This window comes from Crocuta crocuta, unplaced genomic scaffold (assembly GCF_008692635.1).
Source record: "Crocuta crocuta isolate KB4526 unplaced genomic scaffold, BGI_CrCroc_1.0 scaffold299, whole genome shotgun sequence".
In the NCBI taxonomy this organism is placed as follows: domain Eukaryota; kingdom Metazoa; phylum Chordata; class Mammalia; order Carnivora; family Hyaenidae; genus Crocuta; species Crocuta crocuta.
The window spans coordinates 9,216,630-9,232,315 of NW_027532747.1; the positions used below are offsets into that span (position 1 = coordinate 9,216,630).

Consider the following 15,686-nt stretch of genomic DNA (forward strand, 5'->3'; position numbering starts at 1 on the left):
CCCCCGCCCCCCGCCCCCACAGGAGAGGCAAAGGAAGGGGAAGCTGAGGACTAACATCAGTCAAAGACTGACACGGCGTGTCTCAGCGGAGTGGAAGGGAAGGTCAGCGGAGACACTAGGCGGTGGGGGGGAAGCCTGGTAAGAAGTGACTGCATGACAAGAGTCAATACTGCGTGGTTAAGGTGACACGTGGCAGGCCTGGCCTGGGCAGTGGCAGAATGAATTTTAAGCAAAAAGAAAGAAAGGTGGTTGGCACAAGGGACACTTCAGCCTTTTATAGCACCTGTGAGCGGAATAAGGCATGTGATGTCAGCCAGCCCAGCCAAACACAAAACGAGTCCCCTCACGGATCAACGTGGAGTCAAAAGTGTCTCCCAACTGGGAAATCCCAACACCCAAAGTGCACATTTCAAGCTTACTTGGAGTATCCTAGTAGCTTTCTGCTTGTAGTCAACGAGTTCCTGCTTGGAGGACTCCAAGTTGGACTTAAACACTTTGACTTGTTGCTGCAGCTCGTCAACTCTCTTCTTCTCGTCCGCGAATTTTCTCTCTGCCAGTGTAACTGCTTCTGCCAAGTTCTGACGTTCCACTTCCATTTTATTAAGGCGCGCAGCAAACTCACTCTGTGACAAATTTTCACGTCATACTTATGGCATTTCCTTTGAGATATATTTTACAACCATCTAATCACATATCTTACGGGATTTTTTTTTTTTTTTTTAGCTCAGTCCAACAACCTAACAGGGAGGTTTAAAAACAAAACAAAACACACCACCTCATTTGTTAAGAACTGAAGAATAGGAACTCTAAGGTTGCAGGCTCCCAGACATGGCAGAGCCTCAGAATCAATTTGGGAGTTTTTAAAAAATGCAGCCACCAAAGGCCCTCCCCAGGCTTAGTGAAATGGGATTTCTAAGATGAGGCTTGGAAATCTGTTTTTTAACAAACTTTCATGGTAAACCCAGTTACCTGGATATAGGTGTATCTGGTTAGCCTGATACTAAGCTGATCAAGGCATAAAAGGTCTACAGAAAACAGTCTATGAGAAAGCAAACGAAAGAGGTCAATAGCTACATCTTTTCTAATAGTATGGCTGAAGTTTTCTTTTTATTTCAAATTTTTCAAATCAACTGTTCAATGTAATTTTTTAGCTTAAGAAACTTTTAAAGCCACTGAATGACTGAATTAAGTATAAAATATACCATATTTTGAAGAGTAAGTATACAAAAAAAATCTTATTAATGATTTTATTGCTAACTATATGGTGAAGTAACAGTACTTTGGATATACTGTGTCAAATAAAATACATTCATAAGATTTTCAAAAAGCCCACACTAGCTGATAGTTACTTTCAGGACGGAAGTATTTTCACCTGTTGAAAAGACAGCCTGGACCAGTGGTTCTCAACCTCACTGCCCCATGGACACACCTGTGACTCTTATAAAACTCAAACACCACTGCTTATGCCCACCTCACACAATGGGATCAGGCTCCCTGGAAGTGAAGACTTGGCATCAGAAAGTATTAAAAGCTACACGATCCTAATGCACAGACAGGGTTGAGAATCACTGAACTAGATGCAAAAACTAATTTAAGAGTAAAATTTGGGGCACCTGGGTAGTAGCCAGTTAAGCACCTAACTTTTGTTTTTAATGACTTCAAAATGAAGTCATACTATACTTTTTTCTTTTAATGTTTATTTTTGGGACAGAGCACAAGTGGGGGAGGGTCAGAGAGAGGGAGACACAGAATCTGAAGCAGGCTCCAGGCTCTGAGCAGTTAGCACAGAGCCCAATGCACGGCTCGAGCCCATGAACTGCGAGATCATGACCTGAGTCAAAGTCGGATGCTTAACCGACTGAACCACCCAGGTACCCCTAAGCATCTGACTCTTGATCGTAACCTAGGTCTTGATCTCAGGGACATGAGTTCAAGCCCTGCATTGGGCTCCACACTGGGCATAAGCCTACTTAAAAAAAGCTTTTAAAAAAGAGAAAAAATCTACATATTAGGTACATTTCTCTAGAAATAAATGAAATGAGATAAACTGGAATCAGAAAAAGTTTAAATAAAAAATAAACAGGATGCCCCACATCAGCAATTTTTTTCTAAGCGTTTTCTTCAAAAGTTTCTCAGCACCATCCAGTTGTAAGAAAGAAGCCCCAAATCAGCTTTTAATCAAATAATGGTAATGTTCATTGCAGAACGAAATTAAGTGAAAAAATGTCTGTCTCTAATGAACATTAACTATTTTAATTGTATTTCTTCTTTTAAAGGGGTGCTGAGGGGTTGCTCCCCTTTTATTATTGACAGAGCTTTCTCTAAAGAGGGTGTAATGCCCCTCCCCTCTGGGACCCCTATCTGACTTGTGCATCGTCCCTGCAAGGACCCTCTCAGAAGAGTCCCCACATATGCCTGCTGATGCCTTGTCTGTCATAAAGGAGGCTGAACTTCATTTTAAGTATATTTCAATACATAGGATTAAATTTAGCAAGAATCAAGCTAAATTCTCAAATACTCAGATTCTGTCACAGAAAGAGGGTTTTCTGAAATGCACTGTAGAATTTTATTCAAGAGAAAACGTGCGATGCAAGTCATTCCCTCTCTCTAACCTGCATCTGTTTACTGCTCTCCTGCTCTCTCTTCCGGGCGGCATCCGCTTCATGCAGCCTCTCCTGGAGCGTCTGCAGAGCTTGGTGCTGCAGGCTGCTGCCCTCACTGTGGTCCTGCATCATTCTATAAGACAAGACACCGCTAGACAGGGCACATGTCCAGTGTACACGTGATAAGGTGCAATAAGCTGTAGAGTGTCGGCTTATAAGCACAAAAAAGATGGCTTGACTAAAATATTCTTAAAGAAAGCTTTTTGCCTTTTAATGGAACGTAATCTTCATTTCTGGGGGTCCAAATATAAGCACACACCACATACTGTTAAATGTCGAAAGATTAATGACACTCTGTTCTTCAAATATTTTTAACTGCAGGATTTGCTAACAACGCATCTCAAGATTCAAATAGTTAAGACGACTTTTAATCACACACATTTCACATTAAAAAACATAAATTTTCCCTCTGTAAATTTCAAAAGCTAAGCTTTCTCAAAGTGGTATACACGGCAGTGTTTATCATTACTTGTATGGGAAATAATCTTCCCAGCCCCCCTCCCTCGTTCACCACCAAGTGAGCTACCGTGACTTCTCGCTCTGTAAGGCCTCCAGTGCTTCCGTGCGGGTGCTCAGTAGCTGGTCGGCTTCTTGCAGCCTCACTTTGAGCACCCCCAGCTGCGAGTCCTTCGCGGCCACCGCTTCGGTCAGATCATCCACTTGGGCTCGCAGTTCTCGAGTTATTCGATCACTCTTTGAATGGTCAACGTTCCACTTTTCCACTCTCGCTCTTGCTTTGTTTAATTCTAAAAAAGAGACAGGGAAATTTCCCTATTCAGGCAGACAACGTTTTTCTCAGAGCACACACAGATTCTCCTCTGTGCGCCTTTAGGGCTTACTGCCGAAATCAAGAGCTTACAAGTATCTTCAAATTATTTGCTCCAAATGTGATACCCACTTCTCAAGGCCAAGATGTAATTCACATCTACATTACAGTTAATAGGCTGGAACAGGGCATGATGATAGCTGCTCTTATACAAAAAAAATTTTTTTTGAAGCCTAACATAAAGCATTTGGGAGCCAAAACCAGTACAGAGCAGAATTCATAACACTAAAATGGTCGGCGGGCTCGGAGAGTTCTGCTAGAGACAGGAAGGATGCAAATCCAAACCCAAGGTATACACTCCAGGAAGACCAAACAAACAAAATCAAAACCTGAAGATAAATACAGGAAAGAATGTTTCTCTTGATTATTATAGCAAAAAGATGCTATTTTTTTAATGTTTTATTAATTTTTTGAGAGTGCAAGTGGGGGAGGGGCAGAGAGAGAGGGAGACCGAGGACAGGAAGCGAGCTCTATGCCGACAGCAGAGAGCCCGATGTGGGGCTCAAACCCACAAACCGTGAGATCGTGACCTGAGCTGAAGTCAGACGCTCAACCAACTGAACCACCCAGGGGCCACCAAAAGATGCTGGTTTTTAAGTCTAGGACACTGGTGCAGTGTGGATTTCCACACTCTCACAGATCATCTGTAACAGCTGGCTGCCGGCAAGAAAAAAAATTTTAACATCAAAGCAAACTCTATGCAGTCTCAGGAAAGGCTCTATCTCTGTGTCCACGTTAGTCTGGTAAAGTGAAGCTGTTTCTAAACTCAGTCAACAAGTCTTAAACTTTCTTCCTCTTGCACTCTTCTGGGCCTCTAGCCATGTCTTGGCCAAACTTCCCCACTGTCCCTGCATCCTTTCTAATCACTGCCAGGCTCCAGGGCAGAGACTTCTCTTATTTGCCCACAGTCACACTTACATGAACACTAACATACTCCCTACCACTACCTCACGCGTGGGATCTTTTACTTTTAAATTACCCATTTCTGAGGAATCCAAGGGTTTTCTACTCTAGGGCCACTTCACTACACGTTTCGAGAGGGTACTTTTCAAAGTGAATTCCATGTTCACTTTACAGCCGCGGGAGCAGTGCAGTACAGTAACCTTGCCCACTGATGCCCATGACCTTGTTTAATCTCACCTCTCGTTCATGAGCAGCTCCCCCTGAATGCTCAGAATAAAGCAACCAAATGAATCAGATGATTACTTATGTTCTGTTCTCAGTTCTTAAATTTCATGATTCCTAGGAATGACCAAACGAGCCAATGTTCTGGTTCAGGTTGGTAGCAGGATGACTGGTCCCACTTCTAAATCTGGGCCCTGTATTTCTATGAAAACACTGTTTTTTAAAAAAATTTTTTAAAAATGTTTTATTTCTTTCTGAGAAAGAGAGAGAGAGAGACAGTGCAAGCAGGGGAAGGTCAGAGAGAGAGGGAGACACAGAATCTGAAACAGGCTCCAGGCTCTGAGCTAGCTGTCAGCAGAGCCCAATGTGGGGCTCGAACCCACGAACTACGAGATCATGAACTGAGAAGTCGGCCGCCTAACCGACTGAACCACCCAGGCGCCCCTGAAAACACTATTTTCTAAGTCTCATCTGAAATATTTCTAAGTGTTGATGTAATCAAATTTTCCATTTATTTTTGAAACGTAAAATCCCTAACCCTGCACAATTGAAATAAGGCTCTACCTTCTTGAGTTTCCTTGGATCTTTGAAGCAATGAGGCCATTTCTTGATTTAAAGACTGAACTTCATTCCTCAAGAGTTGGTTCTCCAATCGAAGATTAGACAATTCATGTGATTTGCCATCAGCAGGTGTTGGGTTATGGTCAGCGCAGGCAGCACCTGATGATACGTTTCCCTTTGAAGAATCCTCTTGAACTTCATGACCAGAATCTGGATTATTAGAGGTTTCTGTGAAAAACAGAATACATTTTTGTTACACCGGAACACGCACTGCATACACATCAGTAGTTTACTTTGGTAGAATGCCTTTTGGCTCAAGCTGACTGCTACAGCTAAAATGGCATAAAAAGTAAACCTAATTTTCGATAGACTTCTTTCTGATGACGTATCATTCTCCTGCCTGGAGGCCACAGACCTCTAAGGATCTCAAAGTTTAGACATACTGAGTAAATGGTGATGAGGAATAGACACAAGAATATAGTTCTGGGAAGGAGAAAATCAGAGAGAATCAAAGTGGCTGGGTTTAGGTAAAAAAGGTTTCAGTCCCCCTTTGGTCTTCAAAGTATTTTCTTAAAAAAAGAGACAAGACCCAACAGTGAAAATAATAGAAAGGTACAAAAGAACAGCTGTGCGTTTCAAGGCAAGAAGAGAAGTAACTGAGAGCAATTTGTTACATACCGAACTGGAGTCTAAAAGGTCTTACTCAAAGAACTAAAGACTCATAAATTCAGATTCATCCTGTTCTTGTTACAAAACGTGATGCAGATGCATTTTTTACATGCTCTAAAAAAAATGAGGTATAGCTATATGGCTAAATGTTAAAATGGACTAAAATAGTAACTGTATAGGCAAAACAGCTGACACTTCACAAAGGAAGATAAACAAATGATCAATTATCATATTGAAAAGTTCTCAACATTGTCAGTGATCAAGGAAAAATGCAAATTAAAACCACAATGAGAACCAATACACACCTGCTAAAATGCTAAAATTATAAGGACAATGCCAAAGGCAGACAGAGCCACGGAGCAGCCAGCGCTCCCCTAGATTACTGCTGGGGCACAAGACGGGAGAACCGCTGTTGGAAAAGGGTTCAGTTTCTTATGAAACGTAAATATGCACCTACCATTTCGCCTAGTAACTCCGCTCCCTAGGTGTCCATTTCCAACAAAAAGGAAAACATTTTCCCGCAAATAGACAAGTACAAAAACGTTCACAGCAGCTTTAGTCACAATAACCAAAAACTGGAAACAATCCATTGTCCATAAAAGAGACTGGATAAATAGTGATATATTCAATAGAATATGGGTAGAAGTAAAGGAAGGGATGGAAAACAGGAGGGTACAAATGAAACAAGAGTGGCTGTAAGCTGTTTGATAATGTAGCCAGATAATAGGTATTACTGGAGGGAGTCATCAAAATCTACTTTGATATATCTGAAATTTCCAAAATCAAAAGTTTTTAAAAGAAATAAAGTATATATCCAAAATTGTGGGATATATAAAGTAGTATTTAAAAAGACATATCTAGGGGTGCCTGGGTGGCTTAGTTGGTTAAGCGTCCAACTTTCGCTTAGGTCATGATCTCGCGGTTCGTGGGTTCGAGCCCCGCATCGGGCTCTGTGCTGACTGCCAGCTCGGAGCCTGGAGCCTATTTCAGTCTGTGACTCCCTCTCTCTCTGACCCTCCCCTGCTCACGCTGTCTCTCTCTCTCTCTCTCTCCCCTAGAAATAAATAAAACATTTAAAAAAATCAATATTAAAAAAAATAAAAAATAAAAATAAAAATAAAAAGACATATCTAGGGGCACCTGGGTGGCTCAGTCGGTTGAGCATCCGACTCTTGAATTTGGCTCAGGTCATGAACCCAGGGTTGTAGGATTGAACCCCATGTTGGGCTCTGAGCTGACAGCACAGAGCCTGCTTGGGATTTTCTCTCTCCCCCTTTCTCTGACCTTTCCCTGCTTGCTCTCTCTCAAAATAAATACACATTTCAAAATATAAAAATAAAAAGACATTTACGGTATTTAAAATATATATTCAAAATAAAAGGAAGACAATTAATGATTTAAAGGCTATAAAAACAGAATAAACCCTGGGGTGCCTGGGTGGCTCAGCTGGTCAAGTGTCTGAGTTCAGCTCAGGTCATGATCTCATGGTTTGTGAGTTCAAGCCCTGCATTGGGTTCTGTGCTGACAGCTCAGAGACTGGATCCTGCTTCAGATTCTGTGTCTCCCTCCCTCTTTGCCCCTGCCCCACTGATACTCTGTGTGTCTCTTTCTCTCAAAAATAAATAAGCATTAAAAAAAATTTAAAACAGAATAAACCTCAAAGCAGAAATTAACAATAAAGACCAGAAATTAACAAAGTAGAAACCTGCTAGAGATGATTAAAATGGTCTTCTGACAAACATTATGCCAATAAATTTTTTAGAGTATACGATGTTGAAACCTATCAAACTGTATACTTAAGTATGTGTAGTTTATTATATGTCAGTTATACTTCATTAACACTGTTTAAAAAATAGGCATTTATCATGGTGCCAGACATTGATATTCTTCCAGTAGTATCTGCAATCAAGCTTTGGTTTCTGCAGGGTTAGTGTGAATGATTAGGTTAGTGTCCAACTGGGTTAAGGTTTCAGCTATGACACTTTTATTACTGTCCTGAAATTAAGTAAAATAAATATGATCCTCCAAAGTATATATGAAATAGACAAATTCTTAGGGGAAAAAAATGTAACTCACCAAAAACAAAGGAAATGGAAAACCAATGGAATCAATAGTTAAAACTCTAGACTTTATGGTTTTACCAGTGAGTTTCAGCAAAATTCAGGGAATAAATAATCTCAGTCATACATCAAATAATTAAGACAACAGAAAAACAGGGAACACTTTCCAATTAATTTTATAAGATAACGTAAATGTAATACTAAACCTAATAATATTATAGGTCACTCTCACTTATGAAATATATGCAGAAACCCTAACCGGAATAATAGCAAACTGAAAGTTAACTTTGATTTTAAGTTTTAAAAAGTCAATTGATTTATATACCATATTAATATTAAAGAACAAAAACAGGGGCGCCTGGGTGGCTTAGTCGGTTAAGCGTCCGACTTTCGCTTAGGTCATGATCTCGCGGTTCGTGGGTTCGAGCCCCGCGTCAGGCTCTGTGCTGACTGCCAGCTCAGAGCCTGGAGCCTGTTTCAGTCTGTGACTCCCTCTCTCTCTGACCCTCCCCTGCTCACGCTGTCTCTCTCTCCTAGAAATAAATAAAACATTAAAAAATTAAAAAAAAAGAACAAAAACAACATTAAAAAATCATATGAAATCTCATACATACAGGAAAAAACATTGCAAAAATTCAACATAAAAACTCAAACTAGAGGGGTGGCTGGGTGGTTCAGTTGGTTAAGCATCTGACTCAGGTCATAATCTCACCAGCTGTGGGTTCAAGCCCTATGCTGGGCTTCATGCTAACAGCTCGGAGCCTGCTAGGGATTCTCGCTCTCTCCCTCCCCCTCCCCCACTCTCTCTCTCAAAATAAATAAACTTAAAAAAAACACAGTTCAAACTAGATATACATAGAAACAGTCTTCACCTGATAAAAAGCACTGATGAAAAACCTAACACAAACACTGTACTTGGTTAAACAGTATATGGTTAAGACAAAGAACAAGATTTAGCCCAAACCAATGCAGTGAGGCAGGAAAAAGATTTTTTAAAAAGATTAAAGGGTTAAGAAGAAACCAAACTGTCACTATCCACAGATATCATATTGTTGAAAATCTAAATGGATGTACAGAAAAATTGAAAATTAAGAGCTATGTAGGCTGCTGTGTGTCAAAAGCCAATACATCAGCAACAGAAAGGAAGACATTAAAAAGGATACCATCTATAAGTTTCAAAAAATATAAACTATCAGGAATAAATCTGACAAAAAGTAGGCAAGACTTCCATGAAGAAAATGATAAAATCTTAAAGAAAGACACTTAAAAACTAAGTTGAGATTATACCATGTTATTAGGGGTGAGAAACCTCAGTTTTGTAAAGATGCTGATTCTCACCCAACTGTCCATATAGAAGCAACAGACTCCCAGTAAAAAGGCCAACAGGATTTTTGTGAAGCTTGGTAAGCAAATTCTAAAATGAATATGGATGCACAAACAAGTCCAAGAGCAGCCGCAACATTCCTGAAAGGCCAGGTGGGAGAAATCGCTCTACGGGGTATCACCACACTCTACAACTACATGAATTAAGACAGCGTGGCACTGGCACAAAACGCCAGGGTGATATTGCAGATTGACAGGAAAAGGAAATATTTTCAGTGAATTATGGTGAGATAACAGTATGGGGAAAAAAATGGAACTAGACGCCTACCTCACGCCATTCATCTAAAAAAATCCCAAAACTTTAAATAAACATATAAATATGAAAGGCAAAACTACAAAACCTTTAGAATATAGGCAAATATCCTGACGGTCTTAGGACAGGAAACTTTTTTCTAAGACATAAAAAAAAACAAACCACAAAGACTGATAAATTCATGTCCATTAAGAACTCTACTGAGAGGGGCGCCTGGGTGGCTTAGTCGGTTAAGCGTCCGACTTTCGCTTAGGTCATGATCTCGCGGTTCGTGGGTTCGAGCCCCACGTCGGGCTCTGTGCTGACTGCCAGCTCAGAGCCTGGAGCCTGTTTCAGTCTGTGACTCCCTCTCTCTCTGACCCTCCCCTGCTCATGCTGTCTCTCTCTCTCCTAGAAATAAATAAAACATTAAAAAAAAAAAAAGAATAGTTTAAAAAAAAAAAAAAGAACTCTACTGAGACACCACAGAGAGAAGTGGGGGGAACCAAGGGAAAACTGAAGGAGGTGGAGAAAGAATCCCCATCTGGAACACAGAAAGAATTATCTATGAATCAATAAGGAAAAAGACAAATGATCCATTGGGAAAAACTGATCAAAAGACTCAAACAGCACTTCCCAGAACATGAAAACCTGCAGAGTTAAATATCTGAAAAGATGCTCAACCTCATTAGTAATGAGAAAAATCACAACCACACACCCAATTAACAAAACATAAAATGTCACTGAATATACCCACTGCTGGTGAGAAGGCAGAGCAGAAGCAATAGTAACCAGAGGTGCTCAAGCATGAATTGGTACACCCTCCTGAGAAAACAACGCTGGTGTGTACCACCATACTGGGAACCGTGTCACACCGTGTCACACCCTACAACCCAGCAATTCCATTCACAATCGTTTCTAGGCACCCTAGGGCACGGCTTCACAACCTAGGGTGATTACTCCCAAGGGACATGACATTTGGCTACACATCTACATATAACTATATACCTAGATATATGTCTACATCTATAGATATATCTATAGATACAGAGAGATAAAACCCTATAGATATAGATATCTATATAGATCTAGAGAGAGAGGGAAAGAGAGACATTTTTGGTTGTCACAACTGGGGATGCTACTGGCATCGAATGCGTTAAGACACCAGAGATGGTGCCTCCTACAACATCTATTCTGCCCACTGGTCCCAAGATTGAGACCCTGCCCTAGAGAAATGAAACTTCATCTTTGTAATTCCCAAGTATTAACTCGTTCTAACTAATTTCCTTGTCAACCAGGTTCCCTTTGGCCCATCCTTTACAATTAAATGTAAGTGGTTTTCCTTAAAAATAGAAAAACGCTGCGGAATTTCTTTGAGAGACCGCTATTAGCATCACATTGCCATGGCCCTTACAACTCATGTGGCCCTGGCAATCACCTGGAGAACAAAAAAGGAAATAACCAGATGCCCTGCCTCCAGCCCTGGAAAACCTGACTCAAGAAGTGTGGGGAGGCAGGCACTGATTCACTTTTATTTATCACACAAGTGCTTCCAAGGCACGCTGCCCGGGACCACTCTTTGGAGGGAATGCTGTATACGCGTAATGGGTTTAAACATTTAAACAGAGGCACACAAGGGCCTTCACAAACAATTCCCAACCTTCTTTGCTACCTTCATTTTCTTTTGCTGTCCATCTCCTACACACTGTGCCCAGAACAACTACTCTACCAAACATGTACAGAATCTCATGCTGTCTCCAATCCCTCTTCTTTTTCTCCTGGAAATTCTACTCATTCTTTGAGACTCAACTCAAATTACAGACCCCTGTGAATCCTTACCTGAATACCTTAATTAGTTACTTTCTCCTTAATGCCTCCACATTACTCTGGCCATATTTCAGTTATGGTATTTAATATACTAAATACTAATATACTATACATATATTGTTTTTAATTTTTGAGAGAGAAAGTGAGAGAGAGGGAGTGGGAGGTGAACAGAGGATCCAAAGTGGGCTCTGCACTGAGTGCAGTGAGTCCATCGCAGGGCTCGAACTCATGAACTGTAAGATCATGACCTGAGCCAAAGACGGACCCTCAACCGACTGAGCCCCCCAGGTGCCCCACAAATTATGTTTACAGGTCTCTCTCACCCTCTAGACCTTGTTAAGAAATTTAGGAGTGTGTGTACATAATTAGTCAACTGTTACTGTATGATCCTGTCTTGAAAGCCCCAAACACTTGCCTCTTTACCACTTCAACTTGACAGATTTTATTCACCAANTTTTGAGAGAGAAAGTGAGAGAGAGGGAGTGGGAGGTGGACAGAGGATCCAAAGTGGGCTCTGCACTGAGTGCAGTGAGTCCATCGCAGGGCTCGAACTCATGAACTGTAAGATCATGACCTGAGCCAAAGACGGACCCTCAACCGACTGAGCCCCCCAGGTGCCCCACAAATTATGTTTACAGGTCTCTCTCACCCTCTAGACCTTGTTAAGAAATTTAGGAGTGTGTGTACATAATTAGTCAACTGTTACTGTATGATCCTGTCTTGAAAGCCCCAAACACTTGCCTCTTTACCACTTCAACTTGACAGATTTTATTCACCAACAGCCAGGACTATGGGAGAAGCTTTAATATTTTAGAAAATAACGAGCTTCCATTAATCATCAACTTTATACAGAATCTCTGCAAGAACTTATTGTGTTTATTTCTATTTTAAAATGGTTAGTAGGTACTGGAATTAGCACATCACCATGTTAACCTCATTTTTGCAGGTGAGAAGATCAACATATAGAGGTAGTTTCAAAACAGTGAAAACCAGAATTCTAAACTGTTACTTCACTACCAGGTCAATGCCTTCAACCCTTCAACTCGGATCAAAGCTCAGTCTCTCAGTTTTATTTCTGAGGGAAGCAAGGGGAAGAAAGAAAGACAGAAAGAAAGAAAGACAGAAAGAAAGACAGAAAGAAAGACAGAAAGACAGAAAGACAGAAAGACAGAAAGAAAGACAGAAAGAAAGACAGAAAGAAAGAAAGAAAGACAGAAAGAAAGGCAGAAAGAAAGAAGGAAAGAAAGAAAGAAAGAAAGAAAGAAAGAAAGAAAGAAAGAAAGAAAGAAAGAAAGAAAGAAAGAAAAAGAAACGGAAAGAAAAAGCCTTCACAATCCAGAGTATATGTGAGGTACATCCTCCTATTTTCTAATCCCAAAAAGAAATGAAGTGAGATAGTTCCAAATCTAAAATTATGTTTTCTAGGGGCGCCTGGGTGGCTCAGTCAGTTAAGTGTCCGACTTTGGCTCAGGTCATGAACTCACGGTTTGTGGGTTCGAGCCCCGCATCAGGCTCTGTGCTGACAGCTAGCTCAGAGCCTGGAGGCTGCTTCAGATTCTGTACCTCCCTCTCTCTCTGACCCTCCCCTGCTCACGCTGTCTCTCTCTCAGAAATAAATAAAAACATTAAAAAAATTTTTTTTAAATTATGTTTTCTTTCACATTTCAAAATTGTCTTTTTTTGTAGTTTAAAATATCTTAGAGAATCATCTTGGGCAGAATTTCTTAGATGCTAGGCTGGGTAAAGGTACCCAACAGACAGCACTCAAAGGTCCCTATTATAACTGTAACTGTACACTGACTAATGGCTTGCCCTGTTGTCGGCCATTTTCATACCACATTTCAGAGCCTGCCTTTATGGGGAGAGGTGACAAAACAGAGGTTGAGAAACACTACCGGAACATTTTGGGCTATGCCACATCCAATTTGCTGAATGCTAAAAGAAACAGAGGGCTGGTTAACTACCATCGCCTTGGCTCCTAGAAGGATTTTCCTCAATGGTTTTGACGGTGGTTACATTGGTGTTCACAGAACCGCCACTTGCTGTCCGAGAACTCTGCAGGCCAGGAGTCTTGCTCCTTTCTTTTTTGGTTTCCACCCTCCCAGTAGGCTCCTTCTGTGAACTATTAAGAAAGTCAAACAGCAGCTCATCATCAGGTTCTGACTTTTTTCTTCGAACAAACTGGGATGAAGGCCTAGGGGCAGATGTGTTTTCACCAGAATGGGAGGTCTCCACTGACGCCCTAGATCCTACTTTCACATTTGCGGTGCCAGCTAAGATGGTGGCCTTCTGGTTCCTAATGTTCTCAGCAGCCGAGGAAATATACGCAGCTTTAGATCCAGCCTGATAAGTCAAATCTGTATTCTGCTGAAGTTCGGGATAGTCAGCATTTTTGTTATATGCGAGATTGCTGGTGTTCTCTTTTCTACTGAGAGCTGTCGCAGCCCCTTGATCAACTCGATTTAAAAGATCTTCCGCCTTTCCAGCAAGATCAGCAAACCAAGACATGACGGTAGCAGAACAATTCTACCGGTGAACCTGTAAAAGGGACATAAAGCGGTCAGTACGGCGTAACAGCAGCACACAGCAGTGAAGACGGAGCTCTGGAGTCAGACGGTGCTGGACTGAAAGCCTAACACTGCCTCTCACTAGCCATCTAACCCTGAGCAATCAACTTCCCTGAACCTGAGACACTTTACCTAGAAATGAGGAAAATAAGTGTGTTCACATTAAAGGACAGCTTTAAGAAGAAAGAGTATATAAAAAAACTTGTCGCAAAATGCCTGACACACAGTAGGCAAGCATTTTAATAGCAGTTGTTATTACCATAATAATTACAGCTATCACTACTGCTATAACTCCTCTATTTGAACAAAAGGCAAATGTTAACGTGTAGCAAACGTAAGTAGCAAATAATCAATGTAGTAAACTTCCAGCACAACCAAATAGAAAGAATTCCCTGAAGTTTGTTTTAAGGTGCTAAAACCTGAAGAGACTTTGGATTCATACTAAATCTACCTTCATGTGCAAATACAGCACTATCATGGATAATTTAGATGTGCACATAATCTGTCCAAAGTACACTTACGATAATTTACGTGCTCAGCACCTACTATGTGCACACTGGCTAAAAAAGACTGCATAGCCATTTATTTGATAAACAGATCGGAGTACTTTTTGGTGTGCCAGAATGCATCGGGATGCTGAAGTAATTAGTCCTTACAGATACAGACCTGTACTCAAACCGTCAACAACCATTTCTTGAATGTGCACATTGTTGTGCCTGGGATGCTGTTTCATCATTAACTCTTTCTTGTCCTTAGTCTTCACCTGAATGTCATGAGCTCCAAAACACAGTTCTCTTTCTTTCCATCTAGATTCTATCATTCTCTGTTCATATGCTAGGCTTTTCCCTCACAACATTTTATGTTTTATATGATTTTTTTTCTGTCTCTTCCTATTGGGAAAGGGGAGGAGGGAAGTCGCTGGATGAAGGCCAGGTCTGTTTTGCTTACCACTGAATACTCAGCACACATCAGGCATCCATAACTACCGCTGAATCTAGTTTGTATGTCAAACGCCATACAAACGTTATATTTATCACATAATTTCACAACCACATTATGCAGTAAGTAGCAATGTTTTTTTCACAAACAGGGAAAAGACTCAGAAAGACCCCAGAGTTTCCATGGCAGTTCAGCAACTCAAATCTAAGTCAGCCAAACCCACTTTTTAAAAAAACCACTGCCTTTCCCATCTAGCCTCTATCTGAATAACCTCAAGAAGAAACTCACCCTCTAAACCTGTTCCTTACAAAATGGGACTACTCCATACCTGTGTATATCACAGTTTAAGTGACCTCAACTGAAAATGGAGGTGCAATGCTCTAAGATACAAAACTCTTTACACAAGTGAAGTATTATTCTCATGTAGACCTTGGCCGCGATTGGGCGGCAAATGAACCTTACTAATTAAAGCAGTCAAAACATACTTCTTAGCCCCCTATATCTCGCCTCCTATTTTAAAGTTAATAGGGCTTTCAAACAAAACCCCATGCCTTAACGTTGATTACCCAATTAAATACAAACATGGGTCCTGGGCACTTGTCAGGACACTGGGCACTGACGACTCCAGCGGACTTCAGAGGGCAGTGCCCTCAAGTAGTTTCTCAGGCACCGCCCTAGGAAATGGCCCAACAGGGACGGGGATGGGAGAAAGAGACGGTGGCAGTGCATGGGCTGGGGATGCGTCCGCAGACAGCAGTGGCAGGGCCTGCCCGAAGGCCAGGTGTCAACACAGAGGAAGGGTGGCCGGGGGTCAGTCTGTAGATCCCAGGTAGG

At 41.2% G+C, this 15,686-nt stretch overlaps 1 protein-coding gene across 1 annotated transcript in view; it reads right to left on the reverse strand.

Moving 5' to 3' along the window:
- Positions 1–15,686, reverse strand: part of GOLGA5 (golgin A5) — a 44,266-nt gene that overhangs the window by 28,164 nt on the left and 416 nt on the right. The window contains exons 2-6 of the mRNA XM_077780883.1: positions 13,311–13,884; positions 5,179–5,403; positions 3,190–3,409; positions 2,613–2,736; positions 420–623 (exon numbers count right to left, since the gene is read on the reverse strand). Of these exons, the coding sequence (XP_077637009.1) occupies positions 420–623; positions 2,613–2,736; positions 3,190–3,409; positions 5,179–5,403; positions 13,311–13,854 (1,317 nt within the window). The 5' untranslated portion in view covers positions 13,855–13,884. The remainder of the gene's footprint in view (positions 1–419; positions 624–2,612; positions 2,737–3,189; positions 3,410–5,178; positions 5,404–13,310; positions 13,885–15,686) is intronic.